Source organism: Coregonus clupeaformis, unplaced genomic scaffold (assembly GCF_020615455.1).
Source record: "Coregonus clupeaformis isolate EN_2021a unplaced genomic scaffold, ASM2061545v1 scaf2190, whole genome shotgun sequence".
NCBI lineage: Eukaryota > Metazoa > Chordata > Actinopteri > Salmoniformes > Salmonidae > Coregonus > Coregonus clupeaformis.
The window spans coordinates 25407-52757 of NW_025535644.1; the positions used below are offsets into that span (position 1 = coordinate 25407).

Consider the following 27351-nt stretch of genomic DNA (forward strand, 5'->3'; position numbering starts at 1 on the left):
TGCAGCCAGCTGAAGTATAACATCATCAACGTAAGTCACACAGACAAACACAGTCAGATCCCCTGCTGTAGCCAGCTGAAGTATAACATCATCAACGTAAGTCACACAGACAAACACAGTCAGATCCCCTGCTGTAGCCAGCTGAAGTATAACATCATCAACGTAAGTCACACAGACAAACACAGTCAGATCCCCTGCTGTAGCCAGCTGAAGTATAACATCATCAACGTAAGTCACACAGACAAACACAGTCAGATCCCCTGCTGTAGCCAGCTGAAGTATAACATCATCAACGTAAGTCACACAGACAAACACAGTCAGATCCCCTGCTGTAGCCAGCTGAAGTATAACATCATCAACGTAAGTCACACAGACAAACACAGTCAGATCCCCTGCTGTAGCCGGCTGAAGTATAACATCATCAACGTAAGTCACACAGACAAACACAGTCAGATCCCCTGCTGTAGCCAGCTGAAGTATAACATCATCAACGTAAGTCACACAGACAAACACAGTCAGATCCGCTGCTCAAATATTACATTGGTCCAGTTCCTGCCCAGATACATTTCAGGCGTTGCATTGCATCAACCAATGGTTGTGCGCCACCACATCATGGACTGCAGTTGGCCATCAGATTGCTGTATCATATGATGTGGTTACTATCTGATATGTTCAACACCTAGTCAGGCCTTGTGAGATCTGGCAGGAGTCTGTCAACGTAGTCAGGCAGGAACGCCACCACTATCATGTATTACATCATCGTGAGTCACCACCCCCGTGACCTCATTCTACTTCCTGTAGTGGGACAGTCGCTCATCTAATGAGGTACTAATTTTATCAGCTGATCTGTCTAGACAGCAATCATCGTGTCTGTCATAGTTTCTGTACAAGTCAGGGGTTTACAGCTCTAGTCTCCCAGCGCTGCCACACACAGACAGACAGACACACAGACAGACACACAGACACACACACAGACAGACACACATACAGACACACATAGACAGACAGATCTTTGTGACAGTAATGTGATGTTGGTGGGTGTTTCCTGTAGCTGTGTGTATCAGTATCTACTGATGGTGTTATAGCCCTCTTGCCCAACACTTAATGCCCCTGTGAGCGTGAATCATGAAGTAATTCCCCTTAGACAAGTCCCTACTCATTACGTCAAAGCAGAGTTTCTCAGATGTCAACTAAGTTATTATGAGGCTTTTTTTTAGTTCATGGGGAAACAGAATGTGTGTGTTCCTATAATTCTAATTCTCTGCTCAATGGGTTAGTATGTGGACACAAACATTACTGTACTTGACACTGACCCTCTCCTCTCCTCTCCTCTCCTCTCCTCTCCTCTCCTCTCCTCTCCTCTAGGCTCTGAGACATAGCTGGTACAGCTGTCTGTCCCTTCCTCCACTCCCTACAACTGTGGCAGGTAAGTTCTCTCTCTCTCTCTCTCTCTCTCTCTCTCTCTCTCTCTGTTCTTTCTCACTATCTCTGTTCCTCTTCCCCAGGTGGCGCTGAAGAGGGTGAGCGGTCGTTCGGCACCGGCGTCCTCTCCTACTTCCTGTTCGTCAAGACCCTCCTCTTCTTCAACATCTTCCTGTTCCTGGTCACGGTTTTGTTCCTGGCCCTGCCCCAGGCAGTACACCCCCCCAGGTTAACCCAGGGACACGTAGCCTTCTCTGGGCTGGAGCTGCTCACTGGAGGGGTAAGAACCAGACATTCACCTCATACCAAACATACTGTCCCATACCCCCAAACAGCACCAGGCATTACACCCCTCCAGGCTGCTCACTGGAGGGGTATCCTCATACCAAACATACCTCCCCCTCTCCGTCCCCCGTCTCACTCTCTCCCTCCTCTCGCTCTCTCTCTCCTCTCCTCTCTCTCTCTCTCTCCCTCTCCCCAGGGTTATTTCTCAGACTCAGTGATGTACTATGGTTACTATAGTAACTCTACCCTGTATAAGAACTGTAGTATCAGTAGTAGCGGTATGGACCAGCAGCCCAGTCACTCTCCATCTAAAAGGACAATGGAAACAGACTGTGGAGTGAAGCTGTCCTACAACATGCCCCTGGCGTACTTCTTCACCATAGGAGGGGCTTTCTTCATCACCTGCATCATCCTCGTCTACAGGTGTGTGTGTGTGTGTGTGTGTGTGTGTGTGTGTGTGTGTGGGGGGGTGTCTCTGTCTTTCATCAGAGAGAGAGAGAGACTACTTCAGTGTACACTGAGTATACCAAACATTAGGAACACCTTCCTAATACTGAGTTGCACCCCCCTTTTGCCCTCAGAACAGCCTCAATTTGTCAGGGTTATGGACTCTACAAGGTGTTGAAAGCGTTCCCACAGGGATGCTGGCCCATGTTGACTCCAATGCTTCCCACAGTTGTGTCAAATTGGCTGGATGTCCTTTGGGTGGTGGGCCATGCTTGATACACACGGGAAACTGTTGAGCGTGAAAAACCCAGCAGCGTTGCAGTTCTTGACACACTCAAACCGGTGCACCTGGCACCTACTACCATACCCTGTTCGAAGGCACTTCAATCTTTTGTCTTGTCCATTCACCCTCTGAATGGCACACATACACAATCCATGTCTCAATTGTCCCAAGGCTTAAAAACCCTTCTTTAACCTGTCTCCTCCCCTTCATCTACACTGATTTGAAGTGGATTTAACAAGTGACATCAATTAGGGATCATAGTATTCACCTGGTCAGTCTGTCATGGAAAGAGCAGGTGTTCCTAATGTTTTGTATACTCAGTGTATTTAGATGTTAAATGACAGGACTAACAGTTCACAAAGTAAGGGGTGTGTGTGTGTCCTCCCCCCAGCATGTCCAAGTCGTTTGGTCAGAGTTTCCGTATAGACAAGTCTCATGGTATCCTGGCGATGAAGGTGTTCACTTCCTGGGACTTTAAAGTCATCAAGAAGACCTCCGTCAAACTCCGCTCTGAAAACATCTGCACTCAACTCAAGGTAGGGACACGTACAGATGCACGCTCCTTTGACACGTACACACACAGTTTGTGTTTGTCCGGTATCCTTTTGAACTTCCAGGTCAATATTGAGCTACTCCAGTTTGTCCTTTGACAAATTAAAAGAAAACATTCTCCTTACAGCGTCCTATACATCCAACACACACTCCCATACACACACACACTCCCATACACACACACTCCCACACACACACACACTCCCATACACACACACTCCCACACACACACACACTCCCATACACACACACACTCCCATACACACACACACTCCCATACACACACACACTCCCATACACACACACACTCCCATACACACACACACTCCCATACACACACACACTCCCATACACACACACACTCCCATACACACACACACTCCCAAACACACACACACTCCCATACACACACATACACACACATGCAATAATGTTGTTAGTCAGTCAGGAATGTGATGACATAAGATATTTGTTTTGTTTTGCAAAAAACTTGAAGAGGAAAAAGCTAATTCGCCTAATTAATCATGATCAGTTGTTAGAGGAGACTAATCGTAACCATGTCTCTCTCTCTCTCTGTAGGAGTTGTTAGAGGAGACTAATCGTAACCATGTCTCTCTCTCTCTGTAGGAGTTGTTAGAGGAGACTAATCGTAACCATGTCTCTCTCTCTCTCTCTGTCTGTAGGAGTTGTTAGAGGAGACTAATCGTAACCATGTCTCTCTCTCTCTCTGTCTGTAGGAGTTGTTAGAGGAGACTAATCGTAACCATGTCTCTCTCTGTCTGTAGGAGTTGTTAGAGGAGACTAATCGTAACCATGTCTCTCTCTCTGTCTGTAGGAGTTGATAGAGGAGACTAATCGTAACCATGTCTCTCTCTCTCTCTCTCTCTGTAGGAGTTGTTGGAGGAGACTAATCGTAACCATGTCTCTCTCTCTCTCTCTGTAGGAGTTGTTGGAGGAGACTAATCGTAACCATGTCTCTCTCTCTCTGTAGGAGTTGTTGGAGGAGACTAATCGTAACCATGTCTCTCTCTCTCTGTAGGAGTTGTTAGAGGAGACTAATCGTAACCATGTCTCTCTCTCTCTCTGTAGGAGTTGTTAGAGGAGACTAATCGTAACCATGTCTCTCTCTCTGTAGGAGTTGTTAGAGGAGACTAATCGTAACCATGTCTCTCTCTCTCTGTAGGAGTTGTTAGAGGAGACTAATCGTAACCATGTCTCTCTCTCTGTAGGAGTTGTTAGAGGAGACTAATCGTAACCATGTCTCTCTCTCTCTCTCTGTAGGAGTTGTTGGAGGAGACTAATCGTAACCATGTCTCTCTCTCTCTGTAGGAGTTGTTGGAGGAGACTAATCGTAACCATGTCTCTCTCTCTCTCTGTAGGAGTTGTTAGAGGAGACTAATCGTAACCATGTCTCTCTCTCTGTAGGAGTTGTTAGAGGAGACTAATCGTAACCATGTCTCTCTCTCTCTCTCTCTGTAGGAGTTGTTGGAGGAGACTAATCGTAACCATGTCTCTCTCTCTCTCTGTAGGAGTTGTTGGAGGAGACTAATCGGAAGCATGTCTCTCTCTCTCTGTAGGAGTTGTTGGAGGAGACTAATCGTAACCATGTCTCTCTCTCTCTCTGTAGGAGTTGTTAGAGGAGACTAATTGTAACCATGTCTCTCTCTCTCTGTAGGAGTTGATAGAGGAGACTAATCGTAACCATGTCTCTCTCTTTCTGTAGGAGTTGTTGGAGGAGACTAATCGTAACCATGTCTCTCTCTCTCTCTGTAGGAGTTGATAGAGGAGACTAATCGTAACCATGTCTCTCTCTCTCTGTAGGAGTTGTTGGAGGAGACTAATCGTAACCATGTCTCTCTCTCTCTGTAGGAGTTGATAGAGGAGACTAATCGTAACCATGCTTCTCTCTCTCTCTCTCTGTCTGTAGGAGTTGTTAGAGGAGACTAATCGTAACCATGTCTCTCTCTCTCTGTAGGAGTTGTTGGAGGAGACTAATCGTAACCATGTCTCTCTCTCTCTCTGTAGGAGTTGTTGGAGGAGACTAATCGTAACCATGTCTCTCTCTCTCTCTGTAGGAGTTGTTAGAGGAGACTAATCGTAACCATGTCTCTCTCTCTCTCTGTCTGTAGGAGTTGTTAGAGGAGACTAATCGTAACCATGTCTCTCTCTCTCTGTAGGAGTTGATAGAGGAGACTAATCGTAACCATGTCTCTCTCTCTCTCTGTCTGTAGGAGTTGTTAGAGGAGACTAATCGTAACCATGTCTCTCTCTCTCTGTCTGTAGGAGTTGTTGGAGGAGACTAATCGTAACCATGTCTCTCTCTCTCTCTGTAGGAGTTGATAGAGGAGACTAATCGTAACCATGTCTCTCTCTCTCTCTCTGTAGGAGTTGTTGGAGGAGACTAATCGTAACCATGTCTCTCTCTCTCTGTAGGAGTTGTTAGAGGAGACTAATCGTAACCATGTCTCTCTCTCTCTGTAGGAGTTGTTGGAGGAGACTAATCGTAACCATGTCTCTCTCTCTCTCTGTAGGAGTTGTTGGAGGAGACTAATCGTAACCATGTCTCTCTCTCTCTCTGTAGGAGTTGTTGGAGGAGAATAATCGTAACCATGTCTCTCTCTCTGTCTGTAGGAGTTGTTGGAGGAGACTAATCGTAACCATGTCTCTCTCTCTCTGTAGGAGTTGTTGGAGGAGACTAATCGTAACCATGTCTCTCTCTCTCTCTGTAGGAGTTGTTGGAGGAGACTAATCGTAACCATGTCTCTCTCTCTCTGTCTGTAGGAGTTGTTGGAGGAGACTAATCGTAACCATGTCTCTCTCTCTCTCTGTAGGAGTTGTTGGAGGAGACTAATCGTAACCATGTCTCTCTCTCTCTGTCTGTAGGAGTTGTTGGAGGAGACTAATCGTAACCATGTCTCTCTCTCTCTGTAGGAGTTGTTGGAGGAGACTAATCGGAAGCATGTCCAGAAGACAGTGTGTCAGAGAATAGGACGTGTGACAGTACATGGTCTGGCATGGTTCATCTGTATAGGCAGTACTGTGGCCTGTGTTCTAGCTCTGTACTACTTCTCTGAGTACATGCACAAGGTAAGAGACACACTTTTTCAGCTCCTGTACATTGCTTTCATCCTCCACTTTCATTTTCCACCTTCACACCTTCTTCCTCTCCTCCTCCCTCCCTCTCTAGGACCTCCAGTACAGATCTCGTATTCCCACTAAGGACCCTCTCCTGAAGGAAGCCAGTCTGTTAGCCCTGCCAGTCGTAGTGTCTCTCATCAACCTCCTGCTCCCTGGCCTCTTCAACGCTACTGCCTGGATGGAGGAGTACGACTCGCCCAGCGTACACACATACGTCTCCATCAGCAGGTAGAGGGGTGGAACTGCAGTCCACAAACTTAATTTAGACGTTTTTGTGTGGATGGAGGAGTACGACTCCCCCATCGTACGCACATACATCGCCATCTGTAGGTAGAGGGGTGGAAGTGCATCCTACAGACGTAATGGGAAGTTAATGGAGAGTTTATGGAAATCAAGAGTCTTGCTAGTTGACAGAAGTGTGTGTGTGTTTGTCTGTGTGTTCTAAACATTTAAAAAATCTACTATTTGTGTGTTTGAGGAACCTGATGTTGAAAGTGAGCGTGCTCGTAGTGCTGTGCTTCCATTGGCTGGGCCGGATCGCTTCTGACCCCAACAGCATCGGCCTGCAGGTGAGAGGAACATTTGCGTTCCAGCATTCCGATTCTGTCCCAACGTTCCAATTACAGCATTATCTACTCGACAGTGTCCAGAACTATTTTGCTCAAAATGAAATCTGTGCTGCTGTTATGACTCGTGTCTCCTGTGTTGTTGTTGATATTGATGATGTTGATATTGAGGATGTTGTTGATATTGATGATGTTGATATTGTTGATGTTGTTGATGTGGTTAATATTGATGTTGTTTATATTGATGATGATGTTGATATATAGTCCTGTGTAGCTCAGTTGGTAGAGCATGGCGCTTTGCAACGCCAGGGTTGTGGGTTCGATTCCCACGGGGGGCCAGTATGAAAATGTATGCACTCACTAACTGTAAGTCGCTCTGGATAAGAGCGTCTGCTAACTGAATAAATTGTCAAATGTAAATATTGATGTTGTTGTTGATGTAGTTTCTTGTGTTGTTGTTGTCAGTGCTGGGAGAGTTTTGTAGGACAGGAGCTGTACCGCTTCCTCCTCATGGATTTCATCTTTACCATACTGGACACCTTCTTTGGAGAGTTCCTCTGGAGGTGGGTACTCTGTCTGTCTCGCTCTCTCTCTCTCTCTCGCTCTCTGTCTGTGTCTCTCGCTCTCTCTCTCTGTCTCTCTCGCTCTCTCTCTTTCTCTCTCTCTCGCTCTCTGTCTGTGTCTCTCTCTCTCTCTCTGTCTGTGCGCTCTGTGTCTCTCGCTCTCGCTCTCTCTCTCTCTCTCTCTCTCTCTCTCCCTCATATTTTCTTGCTCATAAACTCGGCAACTCTTTCAACGCATTATACAGTCTCTATCGCTTTCTTTCCCATTCTCAATCCTTTATCCCTTATTATTCTCTCTCTCCTTCTCTCCCTCTCTCCTTCTCTCTCTCTCCTGCAGGTTGTTTTCTCAGAGGGTGTTGAAGAGGAAAAGGAAGCCTGTGTTTGACATCGCCAGGAACGTGTTGGAACTCATCTACGGACAGACACTGGCCTGGTATGACCTCTAACCCTAAACCTAACCTTAACCCTACACCTAGCCTTAACCCTGGCCTGGTATGACCTCTAACCCTGGCCCTAAACCTAACCTTAACCATACACCTAGCCTTAACCCTGGCCTGGTATGACCTCTAACCCTGGCCCTAAACCTAACCTTAACCCTACACCTAGCCTTAACCCTGGCCTGGTATGACCTCTAACCCTGGCCCTAAACCTAACCTTAACCATACACTGAGCCTTAACCCTGGCCTGGTATGACCTCTAACCCTGGCCCTAAACCTAACCTTAACCCTACACCCTAGCCTTAACCCTGGCCTGGTATGACCTCTAACGCTGGCCCTAAACCTAACCTTAACCATACACCTAGCCTTAACCCTGGCCTGGTATGACCTCTAACCCTGGCCCTAAACCTAACCTTAACCCTACACCTAGCCTTAACCCTGGCCTGGTATGACCTCTAACCCTGGCCCTAAACCTAACCTTAACCCTACACCTAGCCTTAACCCTGGCCTGGTATGACCTCTAACCCTGGCCCTAACCTTAACCCTACACCTAGCCTTAACCCTGGCCTGGTATGACCTCTAACCCTGGCCCTAAACCTAACCTTAACCCTACACCTAGCCTTAACCCTGGCCTGGTATGACCTCTAACCCTGGCCCTAAACCTAACCTTAACCATACACCTAGCCTTAACCCTGGCCTGGTATGACCTCTAACCCTGGCCCTAAACCTAACCTTAACCCTACACCTAGCCTTAACCCTGGCCTGGTATGACCTCTAACCCTGGCCCTAAACCTAACCTTAACCCTACACCTAGCCTTAACCCTGGCCTGGTATGATCTCTAACCCTGGCCCTAAACCTAACCTTAACCATACACCTAGCCTTAACCCTGGCCTGGTATGACCTCTAACCCTGGCCCTAAACCTAACCTTAACCATACACCTAGCCTTAACCCTGGCCTGGTATGACCTCTAACCCTGGCCCTAAACCTAACCTTGTACACTTGAGTCTCTGTGTTGTGGAGGTTGGGGTGTTGTAGTGATGTATCATGTCTGTGTTGGGGTGTTGTAGTGATGTTGTATTGTCTGGAGGTTGGGGTTGTTGTAGTGATGTTGTATCATGTCTGTGTTGTGGAGGTTGGGGGTGTTGTAGTGATGTTGTATGATGTCTGTGTAGGTTGGGGGGTGTTGTAGTGATGTTGTATCATGTCTGTGTTGTGGAGGTTGGGGTGATGTTGTATCATGTCTGTGTTGTGGAGGTTGGGGGTGTTGTAGTGATGTTGTATCATGTCTGTGTTGTGGAGGTTGGGGGGTGTTGTAGTGATGTTGTATCATGTCTGTGTTGTGGAGGTTGGGGGGTTGTAGTGATGTTGTATCATGTATGTGTTGTGGAGGTTGGGGGGTTGTAGTGATGTTGTGTAGGTTGGGGGTGTTGTAGTGATGTTGTAACATGTCTGTGTTGTGTAGGTTGGGGGTGTTGTAGTGATGTTGTCTGTGTTGTGTAGGTTGGGGGTTGTAGTGATGTTGTATCATGTATGTGTTGTGGAGGTTGGGGGTGTTGTAGTGATGTTGTATCATGTCGTGTTGTGTAGGTTGGGGGTGTTGTAGTGATGTTGTCTGTGTTGTGGAGGTTGGGGGTGTTGTAGTGATGTTGTATCATGTCTGTGTTGTGGAGGTTGGGGTGATGTAGTGATGTTGTATCATGTCTGTTGTGTAGGTTGGGGGGTGTTGTAGTGATGTTGTATCATGTCTGTGTTGTGGAGGTTGGGGGTGTTGTAGTGATGTTGTATGATGTCTGTGTTGTGGAGGTTGGGGTGATGTTGTATCATGTCTGTGTTGTAGAGGTTGGGGTGTTGTAGTGATGTATCATGTCTGTGTTGGGGTGTTGTAGTGATGTTGTATTGTCTGGAGGTTGGGGTTGTTGTAGTGATGTTGTATCATGTCTGTGTTGTGGAGGTTGGGGGTGTTGTAGTGATGTTGTATGATGTCTGTGTGTAGGTTGGGGGTGTTGTAGTGATGTTGTATCATGTCTGTGTTGTGGAGGTTGGGGGTGTTGTAGTGATGTTGTATCATGTCTGTGTTGTGGAGGTTGGGGGTGTTGTAGTGATGTTGTATCATGTCTGTTGTGGAGGTTGGGGGGTTGTAGTGATGTTGTATCATGTATGTGTTGTGGAGGTTGGGGGTTGTAGTGATGTTGTATCATGTCTGTGTTGTGGAGGTTGGGGGGGTTGTAGTGATGTTGTGTAGGTTGGGGGTGTTGTAGTGATGTTGTATGATGTCTGTGTTGTGTAGGTTGGGGGTGTTGTAGTGATGTCTGTGTTGTGTAGGTTGGGGGGTTGTAGTGATGTTGTATCATGTATGTGTTGTGGAGGTTGGGGGTGTTGTAGTGATGTTGTATCATGTCTGTTGTGTAGGTTGGGGGTGTTGTAGTGATGTTGTCTGTGTTGTGGAGGTTGGGGGTGTTGTAGTGATGTTGTATCATGTCTGTGTTGTGGAGGTTGGGGTGATGTAGTGATGTTGTATCATGTCTGTTGTGTAGGTTGGGGGTGTTGTAGTGATGTTGTATCATGTCTGTGTTGTGGAGGTTGGGGGGTGTTGTAGTGATGTTGTATGATGTCTGTGTGTAGGTTGGGGGTGTTGTAGTGATGTTGTATCATGTCTGTGTTGTGGAGGTTGGGGTGATGTTGTATCATTTCTGTGTTGTAGAGGTTGGGGGTGTTGTAGTGATGTTGTATGATGTCTGTGTTGTGGAGGTTGGGGGTGTTGTAGTGATGTTGTATCATGTCTGTGTTGTGGGGGTTGGGGGGGTTGTAGTGATGTTGTATCATGTATGTGTTGTGGAGGTTGGGGGGTTGTAGTGATGTTGGGTGTGTTGTAGTGATGTTGTATGATGTCTGTGTTGTGTAGGTTGGGGGTGTTGTAGTGATGTTGTCTGTGTTGTTTAGGTTGGGGGTTGTAGTGATGTTGTATCATGTATGTGTTGTGGAGGTTGGGGGTGTTGTAGTGATGTTGTATCATGTCTGTTGTGGAGGTTGGGGGTGTTGTAGTGATGTTGTATCATGTCTGTTGTGGAGGTTGGGGGGTTGTAGTGATGTTGTATCATGTCTGTGTTGTAGTGATGTTGTATCATGTCTGTGTTGTGGAGGTTGGGGGTGTTGTAGTGATGTTGTATCATGTCTGTGTTGTAGTGATGTTGTATCATGTCTGTGTTGTGGAGGTTGGGGGTGTTGTAGTGATGTTGTATCATGTATGTGTTGTGGAGGTTGGGGGTGTTGTAGTGATGTTGTATGATGTCTGTGTTGTGGAGTTTGGGGGTGTTGTAGTGATGTTGTATGATGTCTGTGTGTAGGTTGGGGGTGTTGTAGTGATGTTGTATCATGTCTGTGTTGTGGAGGTTGGGGTGATGTTGTATCATGTCTGTGTTGTGGAGGTTGGGGGTGTTGTAGTGATGTTGTATCATGTATGTGTTGTGGAGGTTGGGGGTGTTGTAGTGATGTTGTATCATGTCTGTGTGTAGGTTGGGGGTGTTGTAGTGATGTTGTATGATGTCTGTGTTGTGGAGGTTGGGGTGATGTATCATGTCTGTGTTGTGGAGGTTGGGGGGTGTTGTAGTGATGTTGTATCATGTCTGTTGTGTAGGTTGGGGGTGTTGTAGTGATGTTGTATCATGTCTGTGTTGTGGAGGTTGGGGGTTGTATTGATGTTGTATCATGTCTGTGTTGAGGAGGTTGGGGGGTTGTAGTGATGTTGTATCATGTCTGTGTTGTGGAGGTTGGGGGTTGTAGTGATGTTGTGTAGGTTGGGGGTGTTGTAGTGATGTTGTATCATGTCTGTGTTGTGGAGGTTGGGGTGATGTTGTATCATGTCTGTGTTGTGGAGGTTGGGGGTGTTGTAGTGATGTTGTATGATGTCTGTGTTGTGGAGGTTGGGGGTGTTGTAGTGATGTTGTTTCATGTCTGTGTTGTGGAGGTTGGGGTGATGTTGTATCATGTCTGTGTTGTGGAGGTTGGGGGTGTTGTAGTGATGTTGTATCAAGTCTGTTTGTAGTTTGGGGGTGGTGTAGTGATGTTGTATCATGTATGTGTTGTGGAGGTTGGGGGGTTGTAGTGATGTTGTATCATGTCTGTGTTGAGGAGGTTGGGGGGTTGTAGTGATGTTGTATCATGTCTGTTGTGTAGGTTGGGGTGATGTTGTATCATGTCTGTGTTGTGGAGGTTGGGGGTGTTGTAGTGATGTTGTATCATGTCTGTTGTGTAGTTTGGGGGTGGTGTAGTGATGTTGTATCATGTATGTGTTGTGTAGGTTGGGGGTGTTGTAGTGATGTTGTATCATGTATGTGTTGTGGAGGTTGGGGGGTTGTAGTGATGTTGTATCATGTCTGTTGTGTAGGTTGGGGGTGTTGTAGAATGTTGTATCATGTATGTGTTGTAGTGATGTTGTATCATGTATGTGTTGTGGAGGTTGGGGGTTGTAGTGATGTTGTATCATGTCTGTGTTGTGTAGGTTGGGGGGTTGTAGTGATGTTGTATCATGTCTGTGTTGTGGAGGTTGGGGGGTTGTATTGATGTTGTATCATGTCTGTGTTGAGGAGGTTGGGGGGGTTGTAGTGATGTTGTATGATGTCTGTGTTGTGGAGGTTGGGGGTGATGTTGTATCATGTCTGTGTTGTGGAGGTTGGGGGGTGTTGTAGTGATGTTGTATCATGTCTGTTGTGTAGGTTGGGGGTGTTGTAGTGATGTTGTATCATGTCTGTGTTGTGGAGGTTGGGGGGTGTTGTAGTGATGTTGTATCATGTCTGTGTGTAGGTTGGGGGGTTGTAGTGATGTTGTATCATGTCTGTGTTGTGGAGGTTGGGGTGATGTTGTATCATGTCTGTGTTGTGGAGGTTGGGGGTGTTGTAGTGATGTTGTATCATGTATGTGTTGTGGAGGTTGGGGGTGTTGTAGTGATGTTGTATCATGTCTGTGTGTAGGTTGGGGGTGTTGTAGTGATGTTGTATGATGTCTGTGTTGTGGAGGTTGGGGTGATGTATCATGTCTGTGTTGTGGAGGTTGGGGGTGTTGTAGTGATGTTGTATCATGTCTGTTGTGTAGGTTTGGGGTGTTGTAGTGATGTTGTATCATGTCTGTGTTGTGGAGGTTGGGGGGTTGTATTGATGTTGTATCATGTCTGTGTTGAGGAGGTTGGGGGGTTGTAGTGATGTTGTATCATGTCTGTGTTGTGGAGGTTGGGGGGTTGTAGTGATGTTGTGTAGGTTGGGGGTGTTGTAGTGATGTTGTATCATGTCTGTGTTGTGGAGGTTGGGGGTGATGTTGTATCATGTCTGTGTTGTGGAGGTTGGGGGTGTTGTAGTGATGTTGTATGATGTCTGTGTTGTGGAGGTTGGGGGTGTTGTAGTGATGTTGTATCATGTCTGTGTTGTGGAGGTTGGGGTGATGTTGTATCATGTCTGTGTTGTGGAGGTTGGGGGTGTTGTAGTGATGTTGTATCAAGTCTGTTGTGTAGTTTGGGGGTGGTGTAGTGATGTTGTATCATGTATGTGTTGTGGAGGTTGGGGGGTTGTAGTGATGTTGTATCATGTCTGTGTTGAGGAGGTTGGGGGGTTGTAGTGATGTTGTATCATGTCTGTTGTGTAGGTTGGGGGTGTTGTAGAATGTTGTATCATGTATGTGTTGTAGTGATGTTGTATCATGTATGTGTTGTGGAGGTTGGGGGGTTGTAGTGATGTTGTATCATGTCTGTGTTGTGTAGGTTGGGGGGGTTGTAGTGATGTTGTATCATGTCTGTGTTGGGGGGTTGTAGTGATGTTGTATCATGTCTGTGTTGTGGAGGTTGGGGGGTGTTGTAGTGATGTTGTATCATGTCTGTTGTGTAGGTTTGTGGGTGTTGTAGTGATGTTGTATCATGTCTGTGTTGTGGAGGTTGGGGTGATGTTGTATCATGTCTGTGTTGTGGAGGTTGGGGGGTGTTGTAGTGGTGTTGTATCATGTATGTGTTGTGGAGGTTGGGGTGATGTTGTATCATGTATGTGTTGTGGAGGTTGGGGGGTGTTGTAGTGATGTTGTATCATGTCTGTGTGTAGGTTGGGGGGTGTTGTAGTGATGTTGTATCATGTCTGTGTTGTGGAGGTTGGGGTGATGTTGTATCATGTCTGTGTTGTGGAGGTTGGGGGGTGTTGTAGTGGTGTTGTATGATGTCTGTGTTGTGGAGGTTGGGGGTGATGTTGTATCATGTCTGTGTTGTGGAGGTTGGGGGTGTTGTAGTGATGTTGTATCATGTCTGTTGTGTAGGTTGGGGGTGTTGTAGTGATGTTGTATCATGTATGTGTTGTGGAGGTTGGGGGTGTTGTAGTGATGTTGTATCATGTCTGTGTGTAGGTTGGGGGGTGTTGTAGTGATGTTGTATCATGTCTGTGTTGTGGAGGTTGGGGTGATGTTGTATCATGTCTGTGTTGTGGAGGTTGGGGGTGTTGTAGTGATGTTGTATCATGTATGTGTTGTGGAGGTTGGGGGTGTTGTAGTGATGTTGTATCATGTCTGTGTGTAGGTTGGGGGGTTGTAGTGATGTTGTATCATGTCTGTGTTGTGGAGGTTGGTGATGTTGTATCATGTCTGTGTTGTGGAGGTTGGGGGTGTTGTAGTGATGTTGTATCATGTCTGTTGTGTAGGTTGGGGGTGTTGTAGTGATGTTGTATCATGTATGTGTTGTGGAGGTTGGGGGTGTTGTAGTGATGTTGTATCATGTCTGTGTGTAGGTTGGGGGGTTGTAGTGATGTTGTATCATGTCTGTGTTGTGGAGGTTGGGGTGATGTTGTATCATGTCTGTGTTGTGGAGGTTGGGGGTGTTGTAGTGATGTTGTATCATGTATGTGTTGTGGAGGTTGGGGGTGTTGTAGTGATGTTGTATCATGTCTGTGTGTAGGTTGGGGGTGTTGTAGTGATGTTGTATGATGTCTGTGTTGTGGAGGTTGGGGTGATGTATCATGTCTGTGTTGTGGAGGTTGGGGGTGTTGTAGTGATGTTGTATCATGTCTGTTGTGTAGGTTGGGGGTGTTGTAGTGATGTTGTATCATGTCTGTGTTGTGGAGGTTGGGGGGTTGTATTGATGTTGTATCATGTCTGTGTTGAGGAGGTTGGGGGGTTGTAGTGATGTTGTATCATGTCTGTGTTGTGGAGGTTGGGGGGTTGTAGTGATGTTGTGTAGGTTGGGGGTGTTGTAGTGATGTTGTATCATGTCTGTGTTGTAGTGATGTTGTATCATGTCTGTGTTGTGGAGGTTGGGGGTGTTGTAGTGATGTTGTATCATGTATGTGTTGTGGAGGTTGGGGGTGTTGTAGTGATGTTGTATGATGTCTGTGTTGTGGAGTTTGGGGGTGTTGTAGTGATGTTGTATGATGTCTGTGTGTAGGTTGGGGGTGTTGTAGTGATGTTGTATCATGTCTGTGTTGTGGAGGTTGGGGTGATGTTGTATCATGTCTGTGTTGTGGAGGTTGGGGGTGTTGTAGTGATGTTGTATCATGTATGTGTTGTGGAGGTTGGGGGGTGTTGTAGTGATGTTGTATCATGTCTGTGTGTAGGTTGGGGGGTGTTGTAGTGATGTTGTATGATGTCTGTGTTGTGGGGGTTGGGGTGATGTATCATGTCTGTGTTGTGGAGGTTGGGGGTGTTGTAGTGATGTTGTATCATGTCTGTTGTGTAGGTTGGGGGGTGTTGTAGTGATGTTGTATCATGTCTGTGTTGTGGAGGTTGGGGGGTTGTATTGATGTTGTATCATGTCTGTGTTGAGGAGGTTGGGGGGTTGTAGTGATGTTGTATCATGTCTGTGTTGTGGAGGTTGGGGGGTTGTAGTGATGTTGTGTAGGTTGGGGGTGTTGTAGTGATGTTGTATCATGTCTGTGTTGTGGAGGTTGGGGTGATGTTGTATCATGTCTGTGTTGTGGAGGTTGGGGGTGTTGTAGTGATGTTGTATGATGTCTGTGTTGTGGAGGTTGGGGGTGTTGTAGTGATGTTGTTTCATGTCTGTGTTGTGGAGGTTGGGGTGATGTTGTATCATGTCTGTGTTGTGGAGGTTGGAGGTGTTGTAGTGATGTTGTATCAAGTCTGTTGTGTAGTTTGGGGGTGGTGTAGTGATGTTGTATCATGTATGTGTTGTGGAGGTTGGGGGGTTGTAGTGATGTTGTATCATGTCTGTGTTGAGGAGGTTGGGGGGTTTTAGTGATGTTGTATCATGTCTGTTGTGTAGGTTGGGGTGATGTTGTATCATGTCTGTGTTGTGGAGGTTGGGGGTGTTGTAGTGATGTTGTATCATGTCTGTTGTGTAGTTTGGGGGTGGTGTAGTGATGTTGTATCATGTATGTGTTGTGTAGGTTGGGGGTGTTGTAGTGATGTTGTATCATGTATGTGTTGTGGAGGTTGGGGGTTGTAGTGATGTTGTATCATGTCTGTTGTGTAGGTTGGGGGTGTTGTAGAATGTTGTATCATGTATGTGTTGTAGTGATGTTGTATCATGTATGTGTTGTGGAGGTTGGGGGGTTGTAGTGATGTTGTATCATGTCTGTGTTGTGTAGGTTGGGGGGGTTGTAGTGATGTTGTATCATGTCTGTGTTGTGGAGGTTGGGGGGTTGTATTGATGTTGTATCATGTCTGTGTTGAGGAGGTTGGGGGGTTGTAGTGATGTTGTATGATGTCTGTGTTGTGGAGGTTGGGGTGATGTTGTATCATGTCTGTGTTGTGGAGGTTGGGGGGTGTTGTAGTGATGTTGTATCATGTCTGTTGTGTAGGTTGGGGGTGTTGTAGTGATGTTGTATCATGTCTGTGTTGTGGAGGTTGGGGGTGTTGTAGTGATGTTGTATCATGTCTGTGTGTAGGTTGGGGGGGTTGTAGTGATGTTGTATCATGTCTGTGTTGTGGAGGTTGGGGTGATGTTGTATCATGTCTGTTGTGTAGTTTGGGGGTGGTGTAGTGATGTTGTATCATGTATGTGTTGTGTAGGTTGGGGGTGTTGTAGTGATGTTGTATCATGTATGTGTTGTGGAGGTTGGGGGGTTGTAGTGATGTTGTATCATGTCTGTTGTGTAGGTTGGGGGTGTTGTAGAATGTTGTATCATGTATGTGTTGTAGTGATGTTGTATCATGTATGTGTTGTGGAGGTTGGGGGGTTGTAGTGATGTTGTATCATGTCTGTGTTGTGTAGGTTGGGGGGGTTGTAGTGATGTTGTATCATGTCTGTGTTGTGGAGGTTGGGGGGTTGTATTGATGTTGTATCATGTCTGTGTTGAGGAGGTTGGGGGGTTGTAGTGATGTTGTATGATGTCTGTGTTGTGGAGGTTGGGGTGATGTTGTATCATGTCTGTGTTGTGGAGGTTGGGGGTGTTGTAGTGATGTTGTATCATGTCTGTTGTGTAGGTTGGGGGTGTTGTAGTGATGTTGTATCATGTCTGTGTTGTGGAGGTTGGGGGTGTTGTAGTGATGTTGTATCATGTCTGTGTGTAGGTTGGGGGGTTGTAGTGATGTTGTATCATGTCTGTGTTGTGGAGGTTGGGGTGATGTTGTATCATGTCTGTGTTGTGGAGGTTGGGGGTGTTGTAGTGATGTTGTATCATGTATGTGTTGTGGAGGTTGGGGGTGTTGTAGTGATGTTGTATCATGTCTGTGTGTAGGTTGGGGGTGTTGTAGTGATGTTGTATGATGTCTGTGTTGTGGAGGTTGGGGTGATGTATCATGTCTGTGTTGTGGAGGTTGGGGGTGTTGTAGTGATGTTGTATCATGTCTGTTGTGTAGGTTTGGGGTGTTGTAGTGATGTTGTATCATGTCTGTGTTGTGGAGGTTGGGGGGTTGTATTGATGTTGTATCATGTCTGTGTTGAGGAGGTTGGGGGTTGTAGTGATGTTGTATCATGTCTGTGTTGTGGAGGTTGGGGGGTTGTAGTGATGTTGTGTAGGTTGGGGGTGTTGTAGTGATGTTGTATCATGTCTGTGTTGTGGAGGTTGGGGTGATGTTGTATCATGTCTGTGTTGTGGAGGTTGGGGGTGTTGTAGTGATGTTGTATGATGTCTGTGTTGTGGAGGTTGGGGGTGTTGTAGTGATGTTGTATCATGTCTGTGTTGTGGAGGTTGGGGTGATGTTGTATCATGTCTGTGTTGTGGAGGTTGGGGGTGTTGTAGTGATGTTGTATCAAGTCTGTTGTGTAGTTTGGGGGTGGTGTAGTGATGTTGTATCATGTATGTGTTGTGGAGGTTGGGGGGTTGTAGTGATGTTGTATCATGTCTGTGTTGAGGAGGTTGGGGGGTTGTAGTGATGTTGTATCATGTCTGTTGTGTAGGTTGGGGGTGTTGTAGAATGTTGTATCATGTATGTGTTGTAGTGATGTTGTATCATGTATGTGTTGTGGAGGTTGGGGGGTTGTAGTGATGTTGTATCATGTCTGTGTTGTGGAGGTTGGGGGGGTTGTAGTGATGTTGTATCATGTCTGTGTTGGGGGGTTGTAGTGATGTTGTATCATGTCTGTGTTGTGGAGGTTGGGGGTGTTGTAGTGATGTTGTATCATGTCTGTTGTGTAGGTTTGTGGGTGTTGTAGTGATGTTGTATCATGTCTGTGTTGTGGAGGTTGGGGTGATGTTGTATCATGTCTGTGTTGTGGAGGTTGGGGGTGTTGTAGTGGTGTTGTATGATGTCTGTGTTGTGGAGGTTGGGGTGATGTTGTATCATGTGTGTGTTGTGGAGGTTGGGGGGTGTTGTAGTGATGTTGTATCATGTCTGTGTGTAGGTTGGGGGTGTTGTAGTGATGTTGTATCATGTCTGTGTTGTGGAGGTTGGGGTGATGTTGTATCATGTCTGTGTTGTGGAGGTTGGGGGTGTTGTAGTGGTGTTGTATGATGTCTGTGTTGTGGAGGTTGGGGTGATGTTGTATCATGTCTGTGTTGTGGAGGTTGGGGGTGTTGTAGTGATGTTGTATCATGTCTGTTGTGTAGGTTGGGGGTGTTGTAGTGATGTTGTATCATGTATGTGTTGTGGAGGTTGGGGGTGTTGTAGTGATGTTGTATCATGTCTGTGTGTAGGTTGGGGGGTGTTGTAGTGATGTTGTATCATGTCTGTGTTGTGGAGGTTGGGGTGATGTTGTATCATGTCTGTGTTGTGGAGGTTGGGGGTGTTGTAGTGATGTTGTATCATGTATGTGTTGTGGAGGTTGGGGGGTGTTGTAGTGATGTTGTATCATGTCTGTGTGTAGGTTGGGGGGGTTGTAGTGATGTTGTATCATGTCTGTGTTGTGGAGGTTGGGGGTGTTGTAGTGATGTTGTATCATGTCTGTTGTGTAGGTTGGGGGTGTTGTAGTGATGTTGTATCATGTATGTGTTGTGGAGGTTGGGGGGTGTTGTAGTGATGTTGTATCATGTCTGTGTGTAGGTTGGGGGGTTGTAGTGATGTTGTATCATGTCTGTGTTGTGGAGGTTGGGGTGATGTTGTATCATGTCTGTGTTGTGGAGGTTGGGGGTGTTGTAGTGATGTTGTATCATGTATGTGTTGTGGAGGTTGGGGGTGTTGTAGTGATGTTGTATCATGTCTGTGTGTAGGTTGGGGGTGTTTTAGTGATGTTGTATGATGTCTGTGTTGTGGAGGTTGGGGTGATGTATCATGTCTGTGTTGTGGAGGTTGGGGGTGTTGTAGTGATGTTGTATCATGTCTGTTGTGTAGGTTGGGGTGTTGTAGTGATGTTGTATCATGTCTGTGTTGTGGAGGTTGGGGGGTTGTATTGATGTTGTATCATGTCTGTGTTGAGGAGGTTGGGGGGTTGTAGTGATGTTGTATCATGTCTGTGTTGTGGAGGTTGGGGGTTGTAGTGATGTTGTGTAGGTTGGGGGTGTTGTAGTGATGTTGTATCATGTCTGTGTTGTGGAGGTTGGGGTGATGTTGTATCATGTCTGTGTTGTGGAGGTTGGGGGTGTTGTAGTGATGTTGTATGATGTCTGTGTTGTGGAGGTTGGGGGTGTTGTAGTGATGTTGTATCATGTCTGTGTTGTGGAGGTTGGGGTGATGTTGTATCATGTCTGTGTTGTGGAGGTTGGGGGTGTTGTAGTGATGTTGTATCAAGTCTGTTGTGTAGTTTGGGGGTGGTGTAGTGATGTTGTATCATGTATGTGTTGTGGAGGTTGGGGGGTTGTAGTGATGTTGTATCATGTCTGTGTTGAGGAGGTTGGGGGGTTGTAGTGATGTTGTATCATGTCTGTTGTGTAGTTTGGGGGTGGTGTAGTGATGTTGTATCATGTATGTGCTGTGTAGGTTGGGGGTGTTGTAGTGATGTTGTATCATGTATGTGTTGTGGAGGTTGGGGGGGTTGTAGTGATGTTGTATCATGTCTGTTGTGTAGGTTGGGGGTGTTGTAGAATGTTGTATCATGTATGTGTTGTAGTGATGTTGTATCATGTATGTGTTGTGGAGGTTGGGGGGTTGTAGTGATGTTGTATCATGTCTGTGTTGTGTAGGTTGGGGGGGTTGTAGTGATGTTGTATCATGTCTGTGTTGGGGGGGTTGTAGTGATGTTGTATCATGTCTGTGTTGGGGGGGTTGTAGTGATGTTGTATCATGTCTGTGTTGTGGAGGTTGGGGGTGTTGTAGTGGTGTTGTATGATGTCTGTGTTGTGGAGGTTGGGGTGATGTTGTATCATGTATGTGTTGTGGAGGTTGGGGGTGTTGTAGTGATGTTGTATCATGTCTGTGTGTAGGTTGGGGGTGTTGTAGTGATGTTGTATCATGTCTGTGTTGTGGAGGTTGGGGTGATGTTGTATCATGTCTGTGTTGTGGAGGTTGGGGGTGTTGTAGTGGTGTTGTATGATGTCTGTGTTGTGGAGGTTGGGGTGATGTTGTATCATGTCTGTGTTGTGGAGGTTGGGGGTGTTGTAGTGATGTTGTATCATGTCTGTTGTGTAGGTTGGGGGTGTTGTAGTGATGTTGTATCATGTATGTGTTGTGGAGGTTGGGGGTGTTGTAGTGATGTTGTATCATGTCTGTGTGTAGGTTGGGGGTGTTGTAGTGATGTTGTATCAAGTCTGTTGTGTAGTTTGGGGGTGGTGTAGTGATGTTGTATCATGTATGTGTTGTGGAGGTTGGGGGGTTGTAGTGATGTTGTATCATGTCTGTGTTGAGGAGGTTGGGGGGTTGTAGTGATGTTGTATCATGTCTGTTGTGTAGTTTGGGGGTGGTGTAGTGATGTTGTATCATGTATGTGTTGTGTAGGTTGGGGGTGTTGTAGTGATGTTGTATCATGTATGTGTTGTGGAGGTTGGGGGGTTGTAGTGATGTTGTATCATGTCTGTTGTGTAGGTTGGGGGTGTTGTAGAATGTTGTATCATGTATGTGTTGTAGTGATGTTGTATCATGTATGTGTTGTGGAGGTTGGGGGGGTTGTAGTGATGTTGTATCATGTCTGTGTTGTGTAGGTTGGGGGGTTGTAGTGAGGTTGTATCATGTCTGTGTTGGGGGGGTTGTAGTGATGTTGTATCATGTCTGTGTTGTGGAGGTTGGGGGTGTTGTAGTGATGTTGTATCATGTCCGTTGTGTAGGTTTGTGGGTGTTGTAGTGATGTTGTATCATGTCTGTGTTGTGGAGGTTGGGGTGATGTTGTATCATGTCTGTGTTGTGGAGGTTGGGGGTGTTGTAGTGGTGTTGTATGATGTCTGTGTTGTGGAGGTTGGGGTGATGTTGTATCATGTCTGTGTTGTGGAGGTTGGGGGTGTTGTAGTGATGTTGTATCATGTCTGTTGTGTAGGTTGGGGGTGTTGTAGTGATGTTGTATCATGTATGTGTTGTGGAGGTTGGGGGTGTTGTAGTGATGTTGTATCATGTCTGTGTGTAGGTTGGGGGTGTTGTAGTGATGTTGTATCATGTCTGTGTTGTGGAGGTTGGGGTGATGTTGTATCATGTCTGTGTTGTGGAGGTTGGGGGTGTTGTAGTGGTGTTGTATGATGTCTGTGTTGTGGAGGTTGGGGTGATGTTGTATCATGTCTGTGTTGTGGAGGTTGGGGGTGTTGTAGTGATGTTGTATCATGTCTGTTGTGTAGGTTGGGGGTGTTGTAGTGATGTTGTATCATGTATGTGTTGTGGAGGTTGGGGGTGTTGTAGTGATGTTGTATCATGTCTGTGTGTAGGTTGGGGGTGTTGTAGTGATGTTGTATCATGTCTGTGTTGTGGAGGTTGGGGTGATGTTGTATCATGTCTGTGTTGTGGAGGTTCGGGGTGTTGTAGTGATGTTGTATCATGTCTGTGTTGTGGAGGTTGGGGGTGTTGTAGTGATGTTGTATCATGTCTGTGTTGTGGAGGGTGGGGGTGTTGTAGTGATGTTGTATAATGTCTGTTGTGTAGGTTGGGGGTGTTGTAGTGATGTTGTATCATGTCTGTGTTGTGGAGGTTGGGGTGATGTTGTATCATGTCTGTGTTGTGGAGGTTGGGGGTGTTGTAGTGGTGTTGTATGATGTCTGTGTTGTGGAGGTTGGGGTGATGTTGTATCATGTCTGTGTTGTGGAGGTTGGGGGTGTTGTAGTGATGTTGTATCATGTCTGTTGTGTAGGTTGGGGGTGTTGTAGTGATGTTGTATCATGTATGTGTTGTGGAGGTTGGGGGTGTTGTAGTGATGTTGTATCATGTCTGTGTGTAGGTTGGGGGGTGTTGTAGTGATGTTGTATCATGTCTGTGTTGTGGAGGTTGGGGTGATGTTGTATCATGTCTGTGTTGTGGAGGTTGGGGGTGTTATAGTGATGTTGTATCATGTCTGTGTTGTGGAGGTTCGGGGTGTTGTAGTGATGTTGTATCATGTCTTTGTTGTGGAGGTTGGGGGTGTTGTAGTGATGTTGTATCATGTCTGTGTTGTGGAGGGTGGGGGTGTTGTAGTGATGTTGTATAATGTCTGTTGTGTAGGTTGGGGGTGTTGTAGTGATGTTGTATCATGTCTGTGTTGTGGAGGTTGGGGGTGTTGTAGTGATGTTGTATAATGTCTGTTGTGTAGGTTGGGGGTGTTGTAGTGATGTTGTATCATGTCTGTGTTGTGTAGGTTGGGGGGGGTTGTAGTGATGTTGTATCATGTCTGTTGTGTAGGTTGGGGGTGTTGTAGTGATGTTGTATCATGTATGTGTTGTGTAGGTTGGGGGGTGTTGTAGTGATGTTGTATCATGTATGTGTTGTGTAGGTTGGGGATGTTGTAGTGATGTTGTATCATGTTGGGGGTGTTGTAGTGATGTTGTAACATGTCTGTGTTGTGTAGGTTGGGGGGTGTTGTAGTGATGTTGTCTGTGTTGTGTAGGTTGGGGGTGTTGTTCACTCCTCTGCTTCCTGCTGTACAGATCATCAAACTACTGCTTCTCTTCTACATGAAGAAGGTACATAAACCTCTGTTTTGATCACTGTGCCATGATCATCCTGGTAACTGGACTATGTAGACTACTTACTATGGAACTACAACTGAACGTCAACTGACCTTGAACCTTGTCTTGACTCTGTACCTTGATCAAACGGTTCTCTGACAGTATTCTCCCCCCCACCAGACTAGTGTAATGATGAACTGCCAGTCCCCTAGGAAGCCCTATAGAGCCAGTCAGATGACCACCATCTTCATCACACTCCTCTGCTTCCCTTCATTCCTGGGGGCTGCCGTGTGTGTTACCTACACTATGTGGAGGTAGGGAGATGGACTGGTGTCAGTACCACACTCTGATGTCAGTAACACACTCACTGAACATATTGAACACACTCACTGAACATATTGAACACACATTAGCAAATTCAAACACACATATACCTGCAATATACAGTATTCACATTGATATACTATAATATCTATATACCTTCCTCCCCTCCTCTCCCTCCAGTATCCGTCCGTCTGAGTCATGCGGTCCGTTCCGTAGCCTGTCCACTATGTTCGAGTCAGGGAAGCTGTGGGTGAAGGAGTTGGGGAGACACAACCCTAACCTGGCCTGGCTAGCCTGGGCTCACAGCTACATCGTGGAGAACCCTCTGTTTCTGTTCCTGGCTGCTGGGATCTTCCTGTGAGTGGTACACACACACACACACACACACACACACACACACACACACACACACAGACAGACAGACAGACACACACAGACACAGACAGACACCTTTCCTGGCTAGCCTGGGCTCACAGCTACATCGTGGAGAACCCTCTGTTTCTGTTCCTGGTGTCTTCCTGTGAGTGGGATGATTCTGTGAGGGATTTGACACAAACTAAGTTCCTTCAGGATGTTTTGATCATTTCCATTTCTGTCAGTATCTCTGTATAATAGAAAGTTATTGTGATTTTGTGTGTTTTCATACACTCTCTCTTTGTCTCTCTCAGGGTAGTGATTTACTTCAACACCCAGGTGGTGGATGGACAGAGGAAGATCATCAGTCTACTGCAGGAGCAGATAGAAAACGTAATGTCTCAACTAATGTGACTTAACCCTTTATAACAGTGTTATACAGATAGAAAACATACACCTCCTTTTATTACAATACTAATGTCATAATAACACTGTAATAAATATTTACCTTTAGAAAACATCTGAAACCCTACCTCTTCAAAGAGTATCTTAAATAATCCCAGATAGAGACTTTGCTGATAGCTACTTTATTGAGAGAAAAAATTTACTTACTGTGACATGTGGTTGTCCCACCTAGCTATCTTAAGATGAATGCATTAACTGTAAGCTGCTCTGGATAAGAGTGTCTGCTAAATGACTAAAATGTCAATGTAGAAAATGTACGTTCAACACTGTGTATACAAGCACTTAACTTGACATAAAGGATTCTAACACTGTGTATAATGTGTTAATTGCCAGCTACATGGTTGTTGCCTGGTAACCTGTTCTAACACTGTGTATAATGTGTTAATTGCCAGCTACATGGTTGTTGCCTGGTAACCTGTTCTAACACTGTGTATAATGTGTTAATTGCCAGCTACATGGTTGTTGCCTGGTAACCTGTTCTAATACTGTGTATAATGTGTTAATTGCCAGCTACATGGTTGTTGCCTGGTAACCTGTTCTAACACTGTGTATAATGTGTTAATTGCCAGCTACATGGTTGTTGCCTGGTAACCTGTTCTAACACTGTGTATAGTGTGTTAATTGCCAGCTACATGGTTGTTGCCTGGTAACCTGTTCTAACACTGTGTATAATGTGTTAATTGCCAGCTACATGGTTGTTGCCTGGTAACCTGTTCATTCTCTCTCTAGGAGGGGGAGGATAAGAAGTTCCTGATCACTCGTCTCCAGGCCCTCCACCAGCAGAAACCACCCTTCTCTCCTCGCAGACTCACCAGTCAGGCCAGTCAGGTGTGTGTGTGAGATAAATAAAAAAAGAGAGGGAGTGTGTGTGTGTGTGTGTGTGTGTGTGTGTGTGTGTGTGATAAATAAAAAAAGAGAGGGAGTGTGTGTGTGTGTGTGTGTGTGTGTGTGCATGCATGCATGCATTATTTTGTTCCCAATTTCTTCTGGCTCACATTTCTGACAACACTCTTTCTCCTGTCTTCTTCCCAGGATTCCAACGGCTAGCATTCCCACTACTTCTCTCCTATCTCAGTGGAGGGCATATCTCGGAAGATCTCTGAATATCCTTTGGGAAATGTCCTGGATGGAACAAAACTGGATATACCTCTCCTCTACTGCCTCTGGGAAGAGTTGTTAAGTAATTCTTAAACTGGAAAACTATTCTCATAGGATGTACACTCTTTCCCAGGAATCTGGGTTGGGATTGGGACTGGGACTATAAAGGAATTTACTTCTTTACAATAACAAATCCCACATAGGCCAAAACATGATTCTAATAGGATCCACACTCTTTCCCAGGAATCTGGTCCTTGTAAGGATTGGGAATAGGATTGGGAATGGGACAAAGCAGGATTTCCCTCTTCCAATAACAGGCTACACCTCATAGGGAAAGACCACAGTCTTTATGTGAACTTACTATGGCCAAGCCATAGGCTACATTTTACTGTAACTAGGCTACATTTTACTGTAACTAGGCTACATTTTACTGTAACTAGGCTACACCTTATTGTAACTAGGTTACACCTTACTGTAACTAGGCTACATAGGAAAATACCACTGAGTTTATATGAATTTACTATGGCCAAGCCATAGGCTACACCTTACTGTTTATTCTTCATATGAAATGAAAGGACATGTCACTGTCACAAAACAAAATAATGCTTTATCAAGCTCAATAGTTTCAGCCAAGGATGTTTGTCCTTTAAAAAAAAAACTTGGATTGGAACCCCTGGTCATGAGAAAGGATGTAGGAGTGAAGAGGTGAGGAAACGAGACTGGGATACGGTGTGCTTGTAGGGACACAGAACAGAAAGCACTTTTTTTTTACAACTTTGAATAGGGAACAGATCAAATGCCAATAAGCTGCCAACATTGCACAAAGGGTTAAAACAGTGTCATTGTTAAGCAGGGTTAATTCTGTGAAATATAGGATTTTTATTTTTTAATTGTAAATAGTATGATTGTTTTATTACTTTAGATGTTTTATTGTATAAACTGGTCTTTTGTCAACAGCCCTTTCATACCAACTGTGAACAAATAGGTTATTTCTTTCCATTTCTGATATATAACAATTATTTTGTACGATTTTGTTATGTTTTTATGTTAATTGGTGGTCAGGGTATAATTTCGTGATAAGTTTTGTCTCTCTGCTTCCAAAATGGCACTCTTCCCTAGCTAGTACACACCTTTCTAGGGCGCTGGCCAAAGTAGTGCACTCTGTAGAGAATAGAGTGTCTGTTGGGATGCATCCTATGTTTACTGTCTCTGTAGGAGGAGTCCACCGCTTAGTATCGGGCGATCTGATTAGTTCATTCAAAAAGGAAATGGTCGTAGAAGATCAACCACTGAAACAGTACGTTATTTTAATGTCTCTTTTTGTTTTTAAGAAGTTGTTTTATTGTTCGTATACTTTATAGGTAATTAAATGTTTTACCATATCTGCGTGTGTATTTGCTTACCTGATGTGTACCTAGTGGTTATGCTAGACTTCAATATTTTAATTTTCAGTGGAGAAATCTAATATAAATAATTGAAACACATCTTTCTATTTTTTAACATAATTATAATGTATTACAGACATGCAATCAGCACCATAAAAAACAGCTAAATATATTGACAATTTACAAATAATCACTTTCCTGTCCTAATAGCACACATACAGTGGGGGAAAAAAGTATTTAGTCAGCCACCAATTGTGCAAGTTCTCCCACTTAAAAAAGATGAGAGAGGCCTGTAATTTTCATCATAGGTACACGTCAACTATGACAGACAAATTGAGAAAAAAATTCTCCAGAAGATCACATTGTAGGATTTTTATGAATTTATTTGAAAATTATGGTGGAAAATAAGTATTTGGTCACCTACAAACAAGCAAGATTTCTGGCTCTCACAGACCTGTAACTTCTTCTTTAAGAGGCTCCTCTGTCCTCCACTCGTTACCTGTATTAATGGCACCTGTTTGAACTTGTTATCAGTATAAAAGACACCTGTCCACAACCTCAAACAGTCACACTCCAAACTCCACTATGGCCAAGACCAAAGAGCTGTCAAAGGACACCAGAAACAAAATTATAGACCTGCACCAGGCTGGGAAGACTGAATCTGCAATAGGTAAGCAGCTTGGTTT

The 27351-nt window shown here is 45.3% G+C and overlaps 1 protein-coding gene across 1 annotated transcript; it reads left to right on the forward strand.

Moving 5' to 3' along the window:
* The first annotated feature begins 746 nt into the window (after positions 1 to 746).
* Positions 747 to 26662, forward strand: LOC123488334 (transmembrane channel-like protein 6). Its single transcript, XM_045219244.1, has 16 exons — positions 747 to 761; positions 1366 to 1426; positions 1506 to 1702; positions 1904 to 2130; positions 2829 to 2973; positions 5921 to 6076; positions 6177 to 6355; positions 6606 to 6696; positions 7159 to 7256; positions 7594 to 7689; positions 22979 to 23054; positions 23220 to 23353; positions 23544 to 23720; positions 24032 to 24110; positions 24912 to 25010; positions 25215 to 26662. The coding sequence occupies exons 1-16, from the start codon at positions 747 to 749 to the stop codon at positions 25227 to 25229; spliced, it is 1845 nt and encodes a 614-aa protein (XP_045075179.1). The 3' UTR covers positions 25230 to 26662.
* The last annotated feature ends 689 nt before the right edge of the window (positions 26663 to 27351 follow it).